This window comes from Sorex araneus, chromosome 10, assembly GCF_027595985.1.
Source record: "Sorex araneus isolate mSorAra2 chromosome 10, mSorAra2.pri, whole genome shotgun sequence".
NCBI classification, from domain to species: domain Eukaryota; kingdom Metazoa; phylum Chordata; class Mammalia; order Eulipotyphla; family Soricidae; genus Sorex; species Sorex araneus.
The window spans coordinates 11832585-11854752 of NC_073311.1; the positions used below are offsets into that span (position 1 = coordinate 11832585).

Sequence of the window (22168 nt, forward strand, 5' to 3'; positions counted from 1 at the left end):
GGTCCCTTGAGCCCTGGGAACAGCTATATTACATGGTGCCAGAGCAACAAACAAGCGAGCAGAAGAATACATAATGCAGAATCTGACCACTTCTCAAGACTATTTATGCTACCTGATACGAACCACTATTACCTCTTCCAACTTTTTCTTACCTTTTGTTTCTGCTCTTATCCTAACCCCACAATCTTCTAAACAAGCAGTGCAAATTTCTGTTGGTTTTTAAAGCCACATCAGGATTTGCTCAGAATCTTACAATTTCTCATTTTGCTTCGAGTAAAATCCAGTACCTTTGCTCTTCACCTCCACCTCTGGCCATTCTTCTCTCCCACCACTCCTGCTTTTGCCCCCTGTAGTAGTTTCTTTGTTGTTACATGTTTCTTCCTCTTGGTTTACCTTTCCATGTGATATCCATGTGGAACACTGTTACTTTATTCAGAATGCTATTTAAAGTGTTCCTTTATTGACAGTCTCTGCAAAATGGCACTTTCTGTTTCCATCAGTTTTCCTAGATTTTCTTTATTATTACAGTTTATTTCTCTTACTCATTGCCTCATTTCCCACCAGCTTGTAAGCCCACAAAAGCAGAGATACTGTTTTGTTCTTTTGTGTTGTGTCCTTTGGCCTGAAAAGGATACTAGCATATAAGAGGAATTTGTGTAATTTTTTATATTATTAGTGAAATCACTAAGTTTCTAAATATTATGACTTAAGATAACCTTGAATTAATAGAAGCATTTGTTGGTTAGATTAGAAATTCAATTTTTAAAGGACCATGTTACCATTAGGGTGAAAAGGATTCTTGGGGCCAGAAGGGTAGTATAGCGGATAGGGCACTTGCCTTGCGCACAGCTGACCTGGGTTTGATCCCTGGCATCCCATATGATCCCCTGAGCATCACCAGGTGTGCTTCCCCATCTCCCCCCAAAATTCTGTTTTTTGGGGCTGGAGCCATAGCACAGTGGGTAGGGCGTTTGCCTTGCACGTGGCCGACCCAGATTTGATTCCCAGCATTCCACATGGTCCCTTGAGCACTGCCAGGAGTGATTCCTGAGTGCAGAGCCAGGAGTTAACCCCTGTGCATCACCAGGTGTGACCCAAAAAGCAAAAAAAAAAAGTTTTGTTAAAAATAGTCAAAAATTTTATATTTTTATTTCTTTTGGGGTCACACCTGGCAATGCACAGGGGTTACTCCTGGCTTTGCACTCAGGAATCACTCCTGGTGGTGCTCAGGGGACCATGTGGGATGCCGGGGATCGAACCCCATTTGGCTTCGTGCGAGGCAAACGCCCTGCCCGGTGTACTATCACTCCAACCCCTGGTATAATTCTTGTCATAAAATTAACCCTTTTGAAGTGTATAATCAGTGGTGTTTTAGTGTATTTTCCAAGTTGTGCAAACATTGCTGCGTTAACTCCAAGACATGTATCATCAGCCCCAAAAGAAATTCAATACCCATTAGCAATCTATGTATTGCGTATACCTGTAACCATATCACATGTCCCACGTAATTGGTTTCTTTCATGTAACAGTGTCAAGGCTCATGCATGCTGTTGCATGCATTAGAAATTCCAGGTGTTTCAGGGCTACATCTGTGTGTGGGGCCTGCCTGTGCCTAGTTCTATGCTGTAAGGGTCATTTTGACATCGGGGTGGCTATGGGGTGCCAGGAATCGACCTGGGCCTCCTGAATGCAGAGTGCACGTGCCGCTGTTGTGCTCTCTCTAGTCCCAGCACTTGAGGTACAACCAAATGGTCCATGGTATTGGGGTGCCACTATTCAGATCACTACTCACTACTCATCATTTGATAGACACTTGAGTGGATTCCATTATTATTAGAAATCCTCCGGTGAATATTTTTGTACTGTTTTTTTATGAACATACATTTTCTGTTCAGTGTCTACAAACAATTCCTGAATTATGATATGATTCAATTTTAAGCATTTTTCTTTGAACTTCGATTTACACATTGCTGAAAACCGCATATTGAGTTTTGCATTAAGGCATTCTGATTTTCATTTTCAGCAGTGTTCAGTACATTATGTGAGATATTCAGCACTTTATAGTGATACAGTGAAGTAGGCTTTGTGCTGTCTATGATACTGTAGTGTTATGTAAGTATTCGAGGGTGTTTAGGTGGTTTTTTAATTTAATTTTATTTTTTGCAGTGGTGGGTGGAGGTAGAACACCTGGCTGTGCTCAGGACTTGATTCTGTCTCTGCGCTCAGGGATCAGGGATCACTTCTGGCAGGCTGAGGGGACCATATGGGATGCTGGGGATTGAACCCGGGTCTACTAACATGCAAGGCAGATGCTTACTCTCTCTGCTATCATTCCAGCCCCATGCTGTTAACATTTTTAACTTAGGATTTTAATTGGCTTGATTTTAATTTTTAACTTATGATTTTAATTCCATTGTATGCCAAGGAAGACTATATACCTAGGAGTAGAATTCCATGTTGAGTGTATTTAACCTTTTGAAAAATTGCCAGATTTGTCAGTGAAGCCCAACAGTGTATTAGGTTTACAAGTTTTTTGCATATTCACCTTTTGATTATTGCCATACTCTTGTGTATGAAATGGTATAATTATTTTTTGTTTAGACTTTTTTGCTGGTTAATGTTGAACATCTTGTCATAATAGCATTCATTGTAAAGTGGACACAACTCAAATGTCCATCAACTAACTGATGAGTGTTGGGGTTTATTTACTTTTTGGTTTATTTTTTGGGGGAGGAGCACATTCCACATGTTCAGGGCTTACTCTTGGTGGTGCTAGTGGGACCACATGGGGTCCTGGGGATTGAACCTCAGTCTGTTATATGCAAGGCAAGTGCTTTGCCATTATGCTGTCTTATTACTCTGGTTCCCATTGAATGGATTTTCTTAAAATAATGGTTTGGATTTATAATGGAGTATTACTCAACCTTGAAAAGATGTACATTACATACTACAACAGGAGTGAATCTTAAAAGTGTGCTGAAAGAAGGGCTGGAGTGATAGTATGCCTCAGCTCAGGCGTTTGCCTGGGACACGGCCTACCTGGCTCTATGCCCGGCACCCTGTTTGGGCCCCTGAGAAACTCTGGGTGTTATTCCTGAGTGCAGAGGCAGAAGTAACTACTCCTGAGCATTGGTCAGGTGTGATCCAACTGAAAGAAACCAGTCGCAAATAGTAGAATTTAGGATTCCATTTATGCAGAAGGTCCAGAATAGAGATACAATTAGAAAGCTCCTTGAGGTTGGGGACGGGTGAGAATTGAGTGATGGTGAATGGATAGATTTGGGGGGTGGTGATGATTAAAATATTCTTAAATTGCAGCGAGGGTTGTAAAGCTCTGAATCTGCTAGACAAACATTTAAAGTAAATTTAGGCCATTTCGTTTTTAAAAAGCAAGAATGTTACTCATCTTTTTGTCACATTCTGCCTTTATTCTTTTAAACATCTTTTAGGTTTGCCCTTGTTGGCGTTGGATCTGAAGCATCCTCAAAAAAGTTAATGGATCTGTTGCCTAAAAGAGAACTGCATGGTCAGAATCCTGTTGTAACTCCATGCAATAAACAGTTCCTGAGTCAATTTGAAATGCAGTCCAGGAAAAGTAAGTAATCCCTCAGGGGCTTTTATTAAAGATGGGTATTTGGAGCAATGATAATGAGTATTTGTTAAAAATCATGAGAGAATTTATCCTTATATTCTTTGGTAAATTTATTTTAGAAGGTTAATACTCTCAATTTGATTCGATTCCTGATTATTACTGAATGTTTCATATACTAGAATCCTACTCCCATTTTTCTCTACATGTTGTAGACCCAGTAACATATAGTGATATATGAATTCTCTAGTTCTACTTTCTTCTATCATTGTCATCCCAGGAAAGGAAGAAGCAAATTCTAATCATTAGATAAAAAGTTATGTACATATGATACTTAGCGGAAGAGAAGCCAGTGGTAACCAGACTGATGCTCACTTTTTGCTTGGCACTCAAGACCTTTTGCTACTTAGTAAAGTGAATATAGATGCCCTTCTATTGCAGATTCATGAACACTGTTAGTCTAGTAAAATGGATGGCAGTGCAATAGAAATTCAAGTGGGTTTTCTTTGCTGTTTTAGCATATAAGGCTTAACCCAAGAATGTTTGAAGATTTCATTGATTATGCATACTGAAAAGCAGATTCATATTGGAGTAATTTGATCATGGCTGCTATAGAGTATTGATATTTTAGAAATAGCTCATCTTGGGGCTGGAGCGATAGTACAGTGGGTAGGGCGTTTGCCTTGCACGCGGCCAACCTGGGTTTAAATTCCCGGCATCCCATACGGTCCCCTGAGCACCGCCAGGGTTAATTCCTGAGTGCAGAGCCAGGAGTAACCCTTGTGCATCACCAGGTATGACCCAAAAAGCAAAAAAAAAAAAAAAAAAGAAAAAGAAATAGCTCATCTTTACTCACTTGAAATAGACTTACTCCTGAATGTTTTTTTTTTTTTTTTTTTTTTTGCTTTTTGGGTCACACCTGGCGATGCACAGGGGTTACTCCTGGCTCTGCACTCAGGAATTACCCCTGGCGGTGCTCAGGGGACCATATGGGATGCTGGGATTCGAACCTGGGTTGGCCGCGTGCAAGGCAAACGCCCTACCCGCTGTGCTATCACTCCAGCCCCAACTCCTGAATGTTTTAAGATTTAAGAAGAAATTTTATAGATGTGTATTTTGTAACCAATACTTCTACATAGTTTGGATATTTATAGAAGTTAATACAAAATTAATATACAAACTATGAATGAACTTTGAAATAGAGTTGTTGCTATTAACAGTGGTTGCATTTCAGAGAACTGTTGTAAGCAGTGCTATTTATGAGTGTTTGGATATTTGCAGCTACACAATCAGGACAAATGTCTGGGGAAGGTAAAGCTGGTCCTCCAGGAGGCAGTTCACGTGCAGCATTTCCACAAGGTGGTAGAGGACGGGGCCGTTTTCCAGGGGCTGTTCCCGGTGGGGACAGATTTCCTGGGCCTGCAGGACCAGGAGGGCCACCCCCACCATTTCCAGGTAAAATTTTCCTTAAATTACCATGGATAAAATTTATCTACCTATTACTCTTTTCCTTTTCTCTCTTTTCAAGCAATGCATTATTAATGTGACTTACTCTCCTTGTTATGCTATTTTTGGAATCCAGGAAATTTGATCAAGCATCTTGTTAAAGGAACTCGGCCTTTGTTCCTGGAAACTAGGATTCCATGGCATATGGGGCACAGCATAGAGGAAATACCCATTTTTGGCCTAAAAGGTCTTTATTTTTCTCCAAACTTGCTTGACTTATATATAGAATATATACATCCGTCTTATTTTCTTACCTTTTAGAAAATCCTTTGAAGACCATTTTTCCTTGTTTCACTTTCTAGCTTGGCATCAGAGTAGAATATAAGGTGGGTGATTTCACTGTAAGAAGTGTTGTGCACACTGAAAGATGGAAACTATCTCTAAGTGTTGTTATCTTTAAAGTTTCAAGTAGCTTTTCTTAAGCATAAAATGAGCTAGTTAAATTTGTAAGGATATATTTCATCTTTGTAGTGGTTAGTGTAGCACTTACTATATGGGTTTCATTTAACAAAGAATCTTGGACTATGAGTTATGCTTTTAAAGTATAATCTTGCTATAAAGGTTAAAATATTTTATTGAAGTCTTTCTTTTTTTCTCCTTTATTCCATAGCTGGACAGACTCCACCACGTCCACCTTTGGGTCCACCAGGCCCACCAGGTCCACCTGGTCCTCCACCTCCTGGTCAGGTTCTGCCACCTCCTTTAGCTGGGCCTCCTAATCGAGGAGATCGCCCTCCACCACCAGTTCTTTTTCCTGGACAACCTTTTGGGCAGCCTCCATTGGGTCCGCTTCCTCCTGGCCCTCCACCTCCAGTTCCAGGCTATGGCCCCCCTCCTGGCCCACCACCTCCACAACAGGGACCACCTCCACCTCCAGGCCCCTTTCCGCCTCGTCCACCTGGCCCTCTTGGGCCACCCCTCACACTTGCTCCTCCTCCGCATCTTCCTGGACCACCTCCAGGTGCTCCACCACCAGCTCCACATGTGAACCCGGCTTTCTTCCCTCCACCAACTAACAGCGGCATGCCTACATCAGATAGTCGGGGTCCACCACCCACTGATCCATACGGTCGGCCTCCACCATATGATAGGGGTGACTATGGGCCTCCAGGAAGGTAAGCTATTAAGGAAATAGGCGTGGTGTATTTAATGATAAATGGTTCTCTAAGCACCATCATTGTGGTGGTGGGGTGTTTTTGACCTTTTTTTCTTTCACTACTTTCCCCTAGATTTCAGATTTTCTGTATTCTCTTAGAAGAGTAGTAAGATCTACAGAATATGAAATGCAGCGGGTAGGGCGTTTGCCTTGCACGTGGCTGACCCGGGGTCGATTCCCAGCATCCCATATGGTCCCCTGAGCACTGCCAGGAGTGATTCCTGAGTGCAAAGCCAGGAGTAACCCCTGTGCATCACCGGGTGTGACCCAAAAAGCAAAAATAAAATAAAATAAATATGAAAAGCATATTGTAAAGTTAAGAGTAAATTCAGTGTTGCCACTTACATAACTGATTTGGAGCAAATTACTAAATATTGAGGATTGATCCTTTGCTCCCTTCCAAAATGTCCTAATGGCTTAGTTCTAGCTCTGAGCTCAGGGGACCATATGCTCAGAGTGGAACAACGAGTTAAAAACAAGTCTTCAGCTTTCTAACCTTCCTGACCCCTAAGTTCATATTTTTATTTTATTTATTTATAATTTTTTATTAGAGAATCACTGATGTACAGTTACAAACAAATGAACTTTTGGGTTTGCATTTCACTCATACAGTGATTGTTTACCCATCCCTCCACCAGTACCCATTCACCTTCACCAATGATTCCAGTATCCCTCTCACCATCCCCACCCCATCCCCCACCACCCACCCTGCCTCTGCGACAGGGCATTCCCTTTTGTTCTCTCTCCTTTTGAGTGTTGTAGTTTGCAATAGAGGTACTGTACTGAGTGGCCTTCATGTTCGGTCTATAGTCTACTTTTAAATTCATATTTATTTTTAAAGGAAAGGATCACTGTATCACTGCCATCTAGTTGTTCATCTATTTCCTTGAGTGGGCACCAATAATGTCTCCATTTGTCCCAGCCCTGAGATTTTAGCAGCCTTTCCTTACTCATCCTTCCAAACAGTGCCATATTGGGGCTAGAGTGATAGCACAGCGGGTAGGGCATTTGCCTTGCATGCAGCCGACTCAGATTTAGATTCTCATCTTCCCATATGGTCCCCAAGCATTGCCAGGAGTAATTCCTAAGTGCATGCCAGGAGTAAGCCCTGTGCAATGCTGGGTGTGACCCCAAAAAATGCAAAGAAAAAAAAAAACCAAACGGTGCCTTATTGGAGGCTCTTTCAGGGTTATGGGACTGAGACCCGTTGTTGTTACTATATTTGGTTGTTGTTACTGTATTTGGCATAGCGTATACACCACGGCAGCTTGCCAGGCTCTGCTGTGAGAGGAAAGGATATAAAGGATAATGGAACAAATTAGACCTTCATGTTGCTTTTAAAGTTTGAATCTTTGTTTACCATTAATGTTTTGTAAACAGTAGAGGAGTTCTTTGATTGTTTCAGGAAGTAGATTTATTATTTTTTTTCTTTTTTGCTTTTTTTGGGTCACACCCAGCAATGCATAGGAGTCACTCCTGGCTCATGCACTCAGGAATCACCCCTGGCGGTGCTCAGGGGACCATATGGAATGCTGGGATTTGAACCCCGGTCGGCCGCGTGCAAGGCAAACGCCCTCCCCGCTGTGCTATCACTCCAGCCCCAGTAGATTTATTTTTTAAGGTATTATTATTATGTTGATTTGGAATCTTGGGTAGCACATTACTAACTTAGGTTTTATGGAAAGTAAAATAATTGATGATCTTTCGAGAAAAGGTAGGTGGAAACCATTGTTGAACTAGGTAATCTCTGAGCCATTTCCAAAGACATTTTTTTTTTTTTTTTTTTTTTTTTTTGCTTTTTTTGGGTCACACCTGGCAATGCACAGGGGTTACTCCTGGCTCTGCACTCAGGAATTACCCCTGGCCATGCTCAGGGTACCATATGGGATGCTGGGATTTGAACCCGGGTCGGCCGCGTGCAAGGCAAACGCCCTACCCGCTGTGCTATCTCTCCAGCCCCTCCAAAGACATTTTAAAACCACCTACATTCAAATCATAAGTTATGGAGCTATGCTCCATATTGAAAATTTGTTTTATGTTCCCTTCAGTTTTCTTTCATTATTTGATTTTGAATTCTTTATCACTGTTGAACTACTTTGCATTTTATCTGATAATGTCCTGTAGGAATGAATTTGAGCATCTGCTTGATTTTATTCAATCACACAGGCCCACAGTACTAAATTGATACTAACAGTTTACTGGCATCTGTTTATTTATTTATTTTTGCTTTTTTTGGGTCACACCCAGCGATGCTCAGGGGTGACTCCTGGTTTTGTACTCAAGAATTGCTCCTCGCAGTGCTTATATGGGATGGACCATATGGGATGCTGGGGATCGAACCTGGGTTGGCCATGTGCAAGGCAACTGGCATCTGTTTAAAGATGGTATTTTTTATGATTGTCAAAAATGCTTTCCTATAGAATGATAACTGCTAAGGTAATAGAATTTTTGTTTTAGTGAAGCAACTGCACATAAGTAGTTCACCCTTGGAGTAAAGAGTGGGTTAAGTGACTAGGTTCGACAGTTAATAGTTGCTACTGTGGATCTTTTAACTTGATAAACGTTTATTCAAACATTTTTTTCTTTTTTTTTTTTTTTTTGGATCACACCTGGCTTTGCTCAGGGATTTCTCCTGGTGGTCATCAGGGGACTGCACAGTTTGGGAGATGAAACCAGGACTGTCTAGTCATGCAGTCCTGCCTGTTGAGTGCTCTCTCTAGATCATCCTAATAGGATTTCTACTTCCACGGCTTGGGGGGGAGTGGGGGATCTTATTAGCCAGTTTTATTATTGAAAAGTAAAAGCAGTGATTTTTTTTTTTTTTTTTTGCTTTTTGGGTCACACCCAGCACTGCTCAGGGGTTACTCCTGGCTTTGCACTCAGGAATTACTCCTGGTGGTGCTTGGGGGACCATATGGGATGCCGGGGATCGAACCTGGGTCGGCCGCGTGCAAGGCAAATGCCCTACCCGCTGTGCTATCGCTCCGGCCCCAGCAGTGATTATTTTAAGGGATTCGGTGGAATAGAATTAGCACTAATCAGGACATTTTTTAGTTTTGGGGTGTTCAAGGACTTATTACTGACTCTGTGCTCAGGAGTGATCCCTGATGGTGCTCAAGGGACTGTGTGCAGTGCTTGGCATTAAGTGAAAATAAGAAGCATGCAGAACAAGCTCCTTAACCTCTTGTACTATCTCTCTGGCCACGAACATTTATTTGACATCATACTTGAATATTGAACAATTGGTAATTGGTTAGAATAAGATTTGGGAATAGCATCAGTACCATGTAAGCATCAGTCTTAACCAAATCAAGTTTAAGTGTCTAATACCTGCCCTTAATTTTATAGGGCTTTGTTTATATTGTGTGTGTTTGAAGTGGGGTGGGGGGAGAGCAAAGTTTGTCAGGATTTATTTATGTTTTCTATGACGGAAAAATGAGATAAGTAAATTCCTACCTGGCAGAAAGATGAGGTTTATTTTTGTTGCTACTTTCAACTGAAAGATAGTGGTATAAGAAAATTTGACTTCGATTTGTTTCCTGTGTTGGAAAATTAACACTGTCTACTCTGAGTTGGTAATTATTAGTTCTTGGGATTTGTAACAATCATCTTACACTGTTAGGAATAACTTCAGATGAAATGTTGTATGCATTAAGGCTTTCTTAAAAAAAAATTTTTTTTAGGGAAATGGATACTGCAAGAACGCCATTGAGCGAAGCTGAGTTTGAAGAAATCATGAATAGAAATAGGGCAATCTCAAGCAGTGCTATTTCAAGAGCTGTGTCTGATGCCAGTGCTGGTTTGTATATTCCTTCCCATATTAATGTCTTATTTTAATTACTTGTGGCCACCAACTTTCAAAGTTACTTATATTTGTAGCATTAGAGGAAATGGAATGTCTTATAGTAGTAGAAAGAACCTTAGTTTGAAAGTTTTATGTGTAGATTTAGATCTTAGCCCTGACATTTAATGACATTAGCATCACATACACATGTTCCCCTGTGTACTTATGTTTTTGTGAAGCACACTGGTTGTGTGTGTTCACCATATGTGACCTCAATTTCTTTTTATTACCACCTGCGCAAAAACACTTAATAGGCAATCTTCAGGGGCAGAGCAATATAGTACAGTGGGTGGGGCACTTCCCTTGCATTTGTCTAACCCTGAACCCAGCCAGGAGTGATTTCCGTACAGAACAAGGAGCAAGCCCTGAGCATATCTGTGTGTGACCTAAAAACAAAAGAAAAGCCAGTCTTTGCTTATAGCACTGGTTGGGGGGGGGGGGCGAGGGGGCAGGCTGTGCCAAGCAGTAATTAAGCTCTCCACTCATCAGGGGGTCAGGGCCATGTGTGTGTTTCTGCTTTTGCTTCATGCCAGGAAGGAAAGGGGATTCAGTTCTTGCCCTTGTGCTCCAAATGAAACAGAAGTTGGAGATGTGTAGAGCTAATACGTTTGCAGGCCATTGCTTTGGGTGGGGGAATCTTATGTCAGTTTTATTCTCATATTGGCAGATGATAATATTTTACACAGCTATGTAATAACTATGATATTTATGATAGTGATGATTCTATAGTCATTTTAAAGTGCATTACTACTGTAGTATGTTCACATTTATCCTTTGGTAAGTGATTTGGTGATAATGAAAATAAAATTTTACTTCAATTTTTTTTCTCAGGCGATTATGGGAGTGCTATTGAGACATTGGTGACTGCAATTTCTTTAATTAAACAATCCAAAGTATCTGCTGATGATCGCTGCAAAGTTCTTATTAGCTCTTTGCAAGATTGCCTTCATGGAATTGAATCCAAATCTTATGGTTCTGGGTCAAGGTAAAACTTTCCAGTTTCATGTCTCCTAAAAGTGTTAATTTACAAATAGGGAATAGATTGTACTTTGGTCCTATAAAATCATATCTGACATTTCTTTTCACTCAGTAGCTGTAATGAATAATTTTCAAGCTCTGAAAATCTAAATCAAGTTTCAGCTCTTTGCTTAAAAAGACTTCCAGTTATTCTTGGAATTTATTAACACGATAAGTAGTGCCTGTCTGTGTGTTAGCACCATGTACCCCTATACCTTGCTCACTTGTTGGTCTCCCTTCTCTTTCTTTTGATACACTGGGCCATTGACTATTTTATTGTTTTTGTGCTTAATCCTTTCCCTGAAACCATTGTTCCTGATCTCTTCACATAAACAGTACTTGGTGCAAAAGGGTGCTAATTAACTATATTTTGAACAAGAAAATTAGTTTATTTCTCATCGAGGATGGGGGATTATTTTTTTGTTGTTAAGGTGGTATTGGGGCAGGGTCAGCTCTACTCTGAGCTGTATCCCCAGCCAGTTCCTCAAATTTTTATAAGGAAGTTCCCACTCTCTACCCTTGCCCTATTTTTCTCCCAGCACTACTGTAAAGTGGTATTAAAGTTTTACAATTTTACCAAAGATATATCTGATCAAGGAGCTAATTTAATTTAAACATTCCAGTTAAAATCTAGCTCTCTGGTGCAGAAGTACAAAGATATTTAAGCTGATAGAAACTGTGCATTTCAGGATTTAGATGAGCAGGACTTCTAGAAAGTGTTTCATGTAAATACTTTGTAGGTTTTTTGGTTATTGTTTGTTTTGTTTTGGTGCCACACCCAGGATTGTTTAGGGTTAGCCCTGGCTCTGCATTCAGGAATCACTCCTGGCAGTGCTTGTGACTGTAGGTGGTGCTGGGGATTGAACCTGGGCTGGCTGCATGCAAGCCAATTACCACACCTGTACTCTGGTGGGGGGGGGGGGGCTCAGGGAAATAGTTGGGCTAAATTACCTGCTCTTTAAAGTAAGGCAACTCATGGGGCTTTTTTTTCTTTTTATGGGGGCCGGGGGAGGTCACATCCAGCAATGCCTAGGGGTTACTCCTGGCTCTGCACTTAGACATTACTCCTAGTGGTGCTGGGCGGCCATATGGGATGCTGGGGATACCATATGCAAGGCAAACACCTTACCTGCTATACCAAAGGTATTTGTTTCTTAATTAGCTGTGCAAGCAGTATCCTGGCCTTTCCTGATTGTCTTAATTACTAAGTTTTTCACTTTGCTCTCTTCCACCTTTGTCATCTTCCCATCGCACCCTCACTTTTTTTTTTTTTTTTTTTTTTTAAATTTTTGGATCACACATGGCCCTTTCAAGGCTGATTCCTGGCTCTGCACTCAGGTATCTTTCGGTGGGCTTACTTAACAGACAGTATGGTATGTTGGACATTGAACCTGGCTTGGCTGCATGCAAGACAAGCACCCTTCCCACTGTACTATCACTCTAGCTCCATAATAATTTATTTGGTTTTGGGACCATACCCAACAGTACTTAGGGATTACTCCTGGCTCCATGCTTTAAATTCTAAGTCCTATTAGAACTTAAGGGACCAGCTTAGGGTTTTAGATTTAAATCATTCAAGTGCCTTACTTAAGTGCCTTACCTACCATACTATCTCTCCAGCCCAAGAAAGTTTCTTAATAGCGTAGTACTTTCACCAAACCATATTTTGTTGTAAATGTAAAATCAATGTGTGTGTATTTCTAGGCAGTTAATGGTTGATCATATTTTGTGTATTTTAGTCCCATTGTATATTGAATGGCTTTACGAATCTTAAACTTTCGTGTGTTATTTAAACTTAAAATATAGGTTCTTTGAAATTTTCCCTCAGATTCTGGTTTTCAGTCAATACACGTCTGTCTTAGGGTTACATTGTTAAAATAGATAGGTGTATCTCTGTTGTGTCTGGTTTCCAATTCAGGGGTAAATTTATTTATTTATTTATTTATTTTGGTTTTTGGGTCACACCTGGTGATGCACAGGGGTTACTCCTGGCTCTGTACTCAGGAATCACCCCCGGCGGTGCTCAGGGGACCATATGGGATGCTGGGATTTGAACCCGGGTCGGCCGCGTGCAAGGCAAACGCCCTACTCGCTGTGCTATTGCTCCAGCCCCCGTAAATTTATCTTTTTAAGTTATATTTATTTTGGTTTTGGGGCCACACCTGGTGGTGCTCAGGCCTTACTTCTGGCTTTGCACTTGGGAATTACACCTGCTGGTGCTCAGGAGCCATATGGAATGCTGCGGATTGAACCCTGGATAGCAGCATGAAAGGCAAGCTCCCTACCTGCTGTACTACAGTTCCAGCCCCCGGGCAAGGGTGAATTTTTTTTTTTTAATTGATTCACCGTGAGAACAGTTACAAAGCTTTCAGGTTTAAATCCCAGTCATATAATGATGGAACACCCATACCTTCACCAGTGCACATGTTCTACCACCAAGAACCCCAGTATACCACCCTCCAACCCCCCACCCTGCCTATGTGGCAGATGATTTTTCACTTTACTCTCTCTCTACTTTGATTACGTTCAACTTTTGAAAGAAAACCCACTATTATTATTTGGAATTTCCCCCCAACAATCAGATCTGCCAAAAAGACATCATTAGATCATTTGTTTTCTATTGCTGATAATGAAGAGCATATGATGTTCTTTGTTATATGTGGCCTGCGATAGCGGCGGCACACTTTTGGAATTCTGGTATTTTAGTAATTAAGTACAGAGGGATTTCTGCCAGCAGATTGTTTTTTGTGCCTCTGGGATCATGGCCGTTAAGGAGCAGAGGAGCTGTTCCTGGACGGCCGCTCAGGATCCCTTTTGGGCAGAAAGCAGAGCCGGTTGGGCAATACTCCTCCCCCCCCCCCATCAGGAGATTTCCTGAGAGCCCCATCACTGCAGTCTCCTACCTCTCTGCCCAACTGGCTCTGAAAGGTGGCGGTCGCCATGTGCCGCAAAGGGGAAAAGGCCAGGGATAAAAACCCTTCCTCTCCCGGGGCTGTGAATATTTTTTTAAAGGGTATTTGTAGTTCATTCTTATAGGTAAGTTGGTATATACTTGGTATTTTGGGATATAATAACTATTTTGCCTATTTTTAATCACCAAGTATTTAATATTTCCTTAAGCTATTCATTTATGGAAAGCATTAATCCAGTAATTTCTTTTAGAAGACGTGAACGATCAAGAGAGAGGGACCATAGTAGATCACGAGAAAAGAGTCGGCGTCATAAATCTCGAAGTAGAGATCGCCATGATGATTATTATAGGGAGAGAAGTAGAGAACGCGAGAGACATCGGGATCGAGATAGGGACCGAGATCGGGAGCGTGACCGCGAGCGGGAATATCGTCATCGTTAGAAGGTGGGTAGTCCCTTGTTCGTGTTGTATTAGTGCATTTATTACTAACAGTAATTATAACTGACGCTATTGTTTATACAGTATAAACATTTTAAGTTGGACCATTTAATCTTCCAGAGAAAGCCAAATGAAGGTAAGTAATGAAAGGTAAAATTTTGACCTCTTACTGTTTTATATTACAACATGTAGGTTTCAGGTTCTTACTGTTAATGGTTTGTTTTAAGAAAGCAGGAAAATAAATCAAGAGGACTCATGCTCGCTTCTAAAATCTAAAAATTGGAATTTCTTAATCACAAACATTTACATATTTTAATTATTTAAAACAGGAACTCATAACTATATGTGTAATGTGTTTGAACTTAAAATAAATTTTTTTTCTCCTCGAACTAATGATTTCATCTGTAGCTAAAAACATTTAAAGAACATCTGGTACATTATTGATAACACAGGAGATGGTTTTTCAGCCCTGAAAGATGTTTTGTCCTTAAAAAATTCTAAGAAAAGTTTTGTCTTTTTAAAAAATAAAAGTATCTTTAATTTGTAAAGAAAATACAAAAAGAAAATGCTCAATTAAAAATGGGCCCAGGTATTCCTTATACAATTAAAAATTGTACCAAGTCATATATCTTAAGTTAAAATTACATAGAAGCAATTTTCTTTGATGTTTCATTCATGAACCATAATCATTGTGTCTTGTTTTTTCTGTACTTTAAAGCTATTTCTTGTGTACATTTCTCATAAAGCAGAGGAAGAGTTGTCTGTTTATACTTCATTTTCATGTGTAATTTTATTTTTATATTTGTAAACAGCATTTATTCATGTGAAAAAGGGGAGGTGGGCACTATATGCCTTGTTCATGTAACATAAGGGTTATTCTGTATACAAGTCGTTCCCCCTCACACTTTCTTTATATTATGGTTAAATTCAGGTTAAATTAGGATAAAGCAGATTTCTTGTGGTAAACTATACTTCACCCAATTATTTTCCATAATGGAAATTGTTAGTATTTACGTTGTGTGGGCAAAATCCTATGTTGGGTATATGTAAATCTGTCATAGAGGAGTAGTTTCTTTAATTATAATAGGTATTTTAACAAGCATGATTCTTATTTTTCAAGTCTTTTCAGGTCTTACTTTATGGTATACAAATAAATTATTTCATTACTGAGTGCTTTTTGAAGTGAAAAGGCCAGTTTCAATGCTTTTTCTTACATTTTAAATCTGCACTTTTGAATAATCTCATCAATTTTTAACCTTTTTTCATGTATTGTAGAACTCAATATAAGTAATTCTCAAATACTTCCTTATTGTGAACAAAACATCTTTCACTTTCAAAACTAAACTTATATCGGTTCTGTTTTGTAATGTGAATAAAAGAAGAAAAGCTTTATCTTGAAAATATAAGCCCTAAAATTTAAGATACAGCTCTTCCCCCTGAATAGATTTGAGTTCATCTTAGAAAAAAAAAATTCTGGGGTCAGGGCGATAGTACAGCACTTAGGGCATTTTTGCCTTGCATGTGGCCCACCTGGGTTTGATTCTTGGCATCCCATATGGTTCCTCCTGAGCACTGCAGGAGTAATTCCTGAGTGCAGATCCAGGAGTGAGCCCTGAACACTGCCACATGTGGCCCCAAAACAAACAAAAATTAATTCTCAGCACCCTCAATTGCCTAAGGTGAATTGTGGCCAAGATTCTACTTGAAGTGTTTAATTATAGCAGCTGTTCCATAAGGTGCAGCCCCCTGCAGTTATTTTTATTTAGGCTCTTGTCAGTTATCAACAAATTTCCAGTTACTGAAGAAAGAATGATAGTAAATTCTTGAATAAATTTTTGGCATCTTCTATATTGGATGTGCTCATAAAGGGGACTTCTAAATCAGTTTATATTTAAAAGTTTTCTTGCTGATTGTCATTAACTTAGCATAAGACAACTTCGGAAAATTTAATTATATTCTAATGGTATACCCAACTATATCATGACTGTGTTTTCAGTAGCCAGATATTAAATTATGAATTCCCAACTTGCAAACAGTTGTTGACTTTTTTCTTAATCACTGATGTACCACCCGAAAATTTCCATGTTTTGTTTGTAATTAGAACTGACTTGTGATACTGTTATGTGCCTTCACCCAAGCAAAATTTTACATAAGCATTTTCTAGGTGAAAAATTGTTAACTTGGAATATTGTTCCTTTGCTATACCAGTCACATAGTATTTATTGTGGATGTAGACCTTAAAGGGATGGGGACTGGAATTAAAAATACTTAAGTAAAAACTTTGAACAAACAAAATTTAAGGTCTGTTGACCACTTTTATTTTTTAAATATGAGTCCTTTTGAGCTTGTGTATCGTAAATGAATGAAATGGACAAATAGTTTGGAAGCTAACATGAATTAGCAATAAGTTGTATATAAATAAGCCACTAATGGGTAACTTAAAAAAGTGATGATCAATTGCTAAAAGGGCTACTTCTTAATTTAACTGGAAAAATAATTATGTTGGCAAGCTGTTAATGTCTGTCCCATCTTAATTTTTTTTGTGTTTGAACTGTTGGTGATGTTAATTGCATTCTCTCATTTTTAAAATGTACAAATTTTTCTGAAAACATTTAGTATCTAAGTTGAAATAGATATTTAATGGGAATATTGGTATTGTAAATTTCAGTATGTAAAAACATTGTGCCTTCATATTCTGTAATTTCCGCCTCTATTCTCAGACCACTCTGAGCAAAACATAGTTCAGTGTTTTAAGATTGTACACACACTGAAAACTTTTAGTTTCATAATTCAGTTGTTTGAAACAACCCTATCCAACAAATTCATATTGTTTTTTTGTGCATCGAAGAGTAATGAAACCAATTTTTTTTTACTGTAATGCATTCATGCTTTTTCTCTCTGATAGGTCTACATATTACCAGAAGATGATTTTTTTTTGATAAATTTTAAAGATGTATGAGTCTGGATTAAGTAGTTACACTGTATGGTTCGTTTTCTTTTAACAGTGATGTTACTTTTTTCTTAAACCTAGTATTTATTGGGTTTTGTTATTGAGCAAGTTTTATATGCTTTGCATTCTTAGTGTATAGCTTTTTATCAATCTCGGAGAAACAGAAAAACAGTAGAATAATTTTAATGTAATCTTGTTTAGTTATTGGTTCTTCCAATAATTTGATAAGTGACAATGGTAATAAAAATGTTTAATTATATCAATTCTCATGTCTCTGAGATTTGTCTAATATTGTCCAGCCCAGATTTTTACTGTGTTTTCCCATGTATCCTAATTGTTCTGCTTCTCCTGAATATGTTGTTTCTTGCTGCTTTTGATCTAAAATTTCCTTGGTTTTAGTACTATTAATACAATCTGACACAGGAATCTTAATTTAAATAGCAAGGTGATAGGGAGTGATCCCATGTGGATTTAAAATGTTTTTGCTCACTGTGGTTTAAGAATATGGTTTTGTTTATAAATGATTAATGTTCCCTGTTAAGAAACAATTCAATGCAAGTGTGAGTCACTTTGCTCTCACTTTCATCTCAGTGTGAAATTTACTACCATTGTTTTGGTTTGTAAATTAGATTGTTTTGAACAATGTTTTGGGTGAATATTTTGAAGAGAGCCTAACTTTAAAAGGGAGTGGGGTAAAGGTGCTATGTATGCTATCCATATTTACTGATGTGCCTTCTGTGATAGCATGTTTTAACTTGAGTTCAGAGTTATATACTCTTAGCTTATTTTGAAATATCCGTTCTGTGAAATTTTGGGAGTAAACCTTGAGTTTACTTTGTAGTGGTTTATTTCTGCTATTTTGGTGAACTGCCTGGTTCATGTATATGTTTTATATATGGAATAAATAAAATGTTTTAGTTTAAATGAGGTAAGTACTGTGAGGCATAGAAAAATGAAAATAAAAAATGTTACAGTACTTAGAAACCCTTTTGTAAATACAACAAAATTTTATGGAGTATATTCTGGTCAACGCAAAAAATTATTTTTAAAAATTGAGTTGTATTTAGGGGTTTCTATTTATTTTGCCTACCTCGTTTCCAGTTATCTCACTAAGGAGAAATTTTTATAGAAAAGTGAATTTTATTTCACTGAGCTAATAGAGGTACATCTTAAATGACATTAGAATAGTTTTAATCCCACATATTGATATGGAGACCTATCTTTAAAAGAGCCATATTAAATAGATATATAACTCTTCTGACAGATTAATTTGCCATGAGTTTAATATAATTGGTCTGTCAAATTTGATTAGCTAAGTTTCTAATGGGAATCCTCATAATTTGAGTTGTTAGTGTAACATTTTAAAATGCAAGTGTTCCATATTTGAAATTTTATTTATTACTCTATAGAGGACATTAAAAGATCTGTAGATTCTGTTTGTCTTCAACAGCTATTCTTGACATCCTATGTTGTTGATAGTTAAAGCAAGTAATTGCGTGACTTTGACTAAATTGTGTTTTGAAAACATATCATTGAATGTATTTGTTGCTTTCAAAATCTTTTTTTGATATTCTTGTCTACTTAGAAATCTGAGAATATAGTTTGGAATTGGGTTATTGGAAATGGGTTGTATTGCCTTCAAATTTGCTTTCGTTTGAGATTGTAAAACTTGTATTTTCAAATGGATTAATGTAAAGTGTTTAGGAATAGAAATACTGTCAGACTGTCCCCTAGATTTTATTTATATATGGTGAAAATTAGATTTATTAGTAGTACAGTTCTAACTATAAAGTGTAATCAAGTGAAAGATGAGTGCATTTGTCCAGATAAAGGTGGGCAACAGTTGTAATTTTATCAACAAATTTTTTCCCCTTTTTCCTTAATTTTTGGGCCACACCTGGCAGTGCTCAGGGGTTTCTCCTGGCTCTGTGCTTAGGGATTACTTGTGGCGGACTTGGGAGACCGTAGAGGGTTCCAGGGACCAAATATGGGTCAACCGTGTGCAAGGCAGGTAGGTGCACTTGCCACTGTAGTATCTCCAGCCCCTCATCATCAATTTTTCTACCCCAAACCAATAAAACTTCTCCATTGGAGTGATAAATGAAAGTTGTCATATTTGCTTCAGGTTTTTGGAGAAAGTGTTAGACACTGTTAATATGGTTTTAATCTTTTTTCCTTTTAATGACCCAGTCTTGACTCACAGCCAACAAGTCGTCAGCAGTAAGATTTAATTTTTCAGTATATATATATTTTTAAAAGGATATATTCCTTATATCACATTCTTTAATACCAGTTTCTTAAATGTCTTGCAAGTCACTTTTTTTATAAAAAGAAAGCTGCCTTGGGGCCGGAGCGATAGCACAGCAGGTAGGGCGTTTGCCTTGCACGCGGCCGACCCGGGTTCGATCCCCGACATCCCATATGGTCCCCCAAGCACCGCCAGGAGTAATTCCTGAGTGCAGAGCCAGGAGTAACCCCTGAGCATCGCTGGGTGTGACCCAAAAAGCAAAAAAAAAAAAAAAAAAGAAAGCTGCCTTTTTTGATTAATTCCATCAAAAAGCTTCAATGATCTGAAAAGGTACAAAATAAAAACTAACACTGGAAGTGACCTAAATGTCTCTGGAAAACATGGGCTAATAAAAGTTGGGTGGGGGGAGGGAGTACAAACTTAATCACTTGTTTTTCCTTTTACAGTTATGATATTTAAACATATATATATATATAGACACTCTCAAAATACAAACTAGTTGGGGCATACAGAAACAAAATGATAAATTTATAGCTGGACAGAATATTTTATTATAGGGCAAAAGAGTATTCTTGCAATTTTATGGCAAAATCACTAGTATTGTTCCTCTTTGCCTTTTTTCCCCTCATCTTTTTGAAATTCCATCTTGGGATTTGTTTTAAACATGTTACGTCTCAGTGATCACATATCCAAGTTTAACTGAATTAATGCTTTTGTGAAATTGCCTGAAGTTTGCATATTGTGTATTCTTGGTTTTATTTTTATCAAATTTATTGTTTTTTAAAATGTGAGTTTCAAATGGAGCTATTGTAGATTTCCCATTTAGCTTTTTTGGTTTTGATTTTGGTTTATATACTACCTTAGCTATATCAATATAGGTGCAATAGAGTACATTTTAAATTTGTATTTCGTCTAATGATTTGTATGTGGATGTCATTTGAATGTGCATACTGGGCTTTATCTTTATTTCTAAATTTTGTAACATGGAGCACAATTTGATTTATAATATTTGCAGTAGTTCCTGTATGCTGTCAAATAAATGCAACTAATTTGTAAAATATATTGCATTTTCAGTTCACATTTGTTAATACGTTATATAGACTTGTGTGGGTGGATGAAAAGTACATACATTTAAGTCATCTGGACATTTACCATTTAATTTTGTAGTATGCATACTTTAGAGAATTAAATGTTTCCATCATCATAGAAACAGTAGCTGCTATATTTTTGGTTTTTATCATTGAATTTGTCAATATCTAAGAAGAATAAATCAGATTGTTTTAATCATCACATAAATTGGAAGCATTTCTCTACAAAGGCAGCTACAGTTTCAGTTAATTTCTTATTTTGTGTTTGAATACGTGACAGTGAAATAGATGCACGACCTGTGTATGTATAGTTAAGCCAGCATTTTTTTTTTTTTTGGTCTATAATGGGGAATAGCAAAATCTACATCACAAATTTTAACACATTACAGCTGAAGGAAGAGGAACACCTTCCAAGACAAAACATCTTCGTGAGGGAAATTGGCGCTTGTCCAGCAGTTTGCTTCTTGCGATTGACTGACCCTGTAAGGACTCATGGATAAAGTGAACAGGAATATGTCTGAATAAAGCAAATCTGCGTAAATGGTAACCAGTAGCTCTACTTTTATTTTTTATGTTGCTTAACTGTTTTTATTTGAAGGAAACCTGTGTGATTTAAAACGTTATAGCTTTTGCAACTTTATTACTGGTTATATACATTTGGCCATTATAATGTGCAAGCAATTGGAAAAACGTCAAGTAAATGCTTGTTTTTATAGTAGTTTGTTCTTGTTAAAAATGTTCATATGATAATGTCTGTAAACAGCACCACTTTGATTACAATAGATGTAGTGTTGTAATAAACTGTTTAATGGGGCTGATGTGTAAAGCTGTTCAAGTTATTTGATGTTTACACCTCAGGGAAAGTCTTGTGTTCAGCAATACCTGAAGATAATGTTACTATGACATTTATACTGTCCTTTAAAAAAGCATTGCAATAGCGGTTTTTTGAATATGCATCAACCTAATCTTGCGTTCAGTGAATTAAACATACTAATTAAGTGTCTCTTGCCCTTGATTTTGCTAATAGAGTAGGTGATTACCTGGATATTAAATATTTCTATATTCTGCTTTTTTTTTTTTTAAAGCTATTTCTACCTAGTTAGTTTGTGACTTTGCTGAATGGTATGTGAACCTGTAAAAACTGAAATTTCACAGACAAGAATTCAGTCAATGTGTTAGGGGGTCAAAAAATTGTGGTTTTCAGCATTTTAGTAAAACCCTACGTTATTTACTAGTGTTGCAACACAGATATACTGAGTTGTTTAATTGTAAACTGCTAGCATTGAAAAAATATTTTTGCAGTTCTGATTTGATGCAGCAGTTATTTTCTGTTTTTTACCGATAGTGCTAATGGTTTATTTGTGAACCATTGGCAATGTAAATACAGTCAGATGTGCAGCAGACAAATGTGAGTAAAGAAA

At 38.0% G+C, this 22168-nt stretch overlaps 1 protein-coding gene across 5 annotated transcripts in view; it reads left to right on the forward strand.

Annotated features, from left to right (window-relative positions):
• The window catches only part of CPSF6 (cleavage and polyadenylation specific factor 6), a 33399-nt gene extending 11838 nt beyond the window's left edge, over positions 1-21561 (forward strand). The window contains exons 4-11 of one of the 5 annotated variants that reach the window (XR_008626941.1): positions 3450-3595; positions 4871-5044; positions 5706-6210; positions 9935-10050; positions 10927-11080; positions 14275-14467; positions 14546-14597; positions 21103-21561. Coding sequence is in view for 4 of the 5 variants with exons in the window: in XM_055118095.1 (XP_054974070.1) it covers positions 3450-3595; positions 4871-5044; positions 5172-5282; positions 5706-6210; positions 9935-10050; positions 10927-11080; positions 14278-14464 (1393 nt within the window). In the remaining variant the exon portion in view is untranslated. Of the gene's footprint in view, positions 1-3449; positions 3596-4870; positions 5045-5171; positions 5283-5705; positions 6211-9934; positions 10051-10926; positions 11081-14274; positions 14468-14545 lie in introns of all 5 variants that reach the window. The other 4 variants (XM_055118095.1, XM_055118092.1, XM_055118091.1 and 1 more) reach the window with 4 other exon arrangements.
• The last annotated feature ends 607 nt before the right edge of the window (positions 21562-22168 follow it).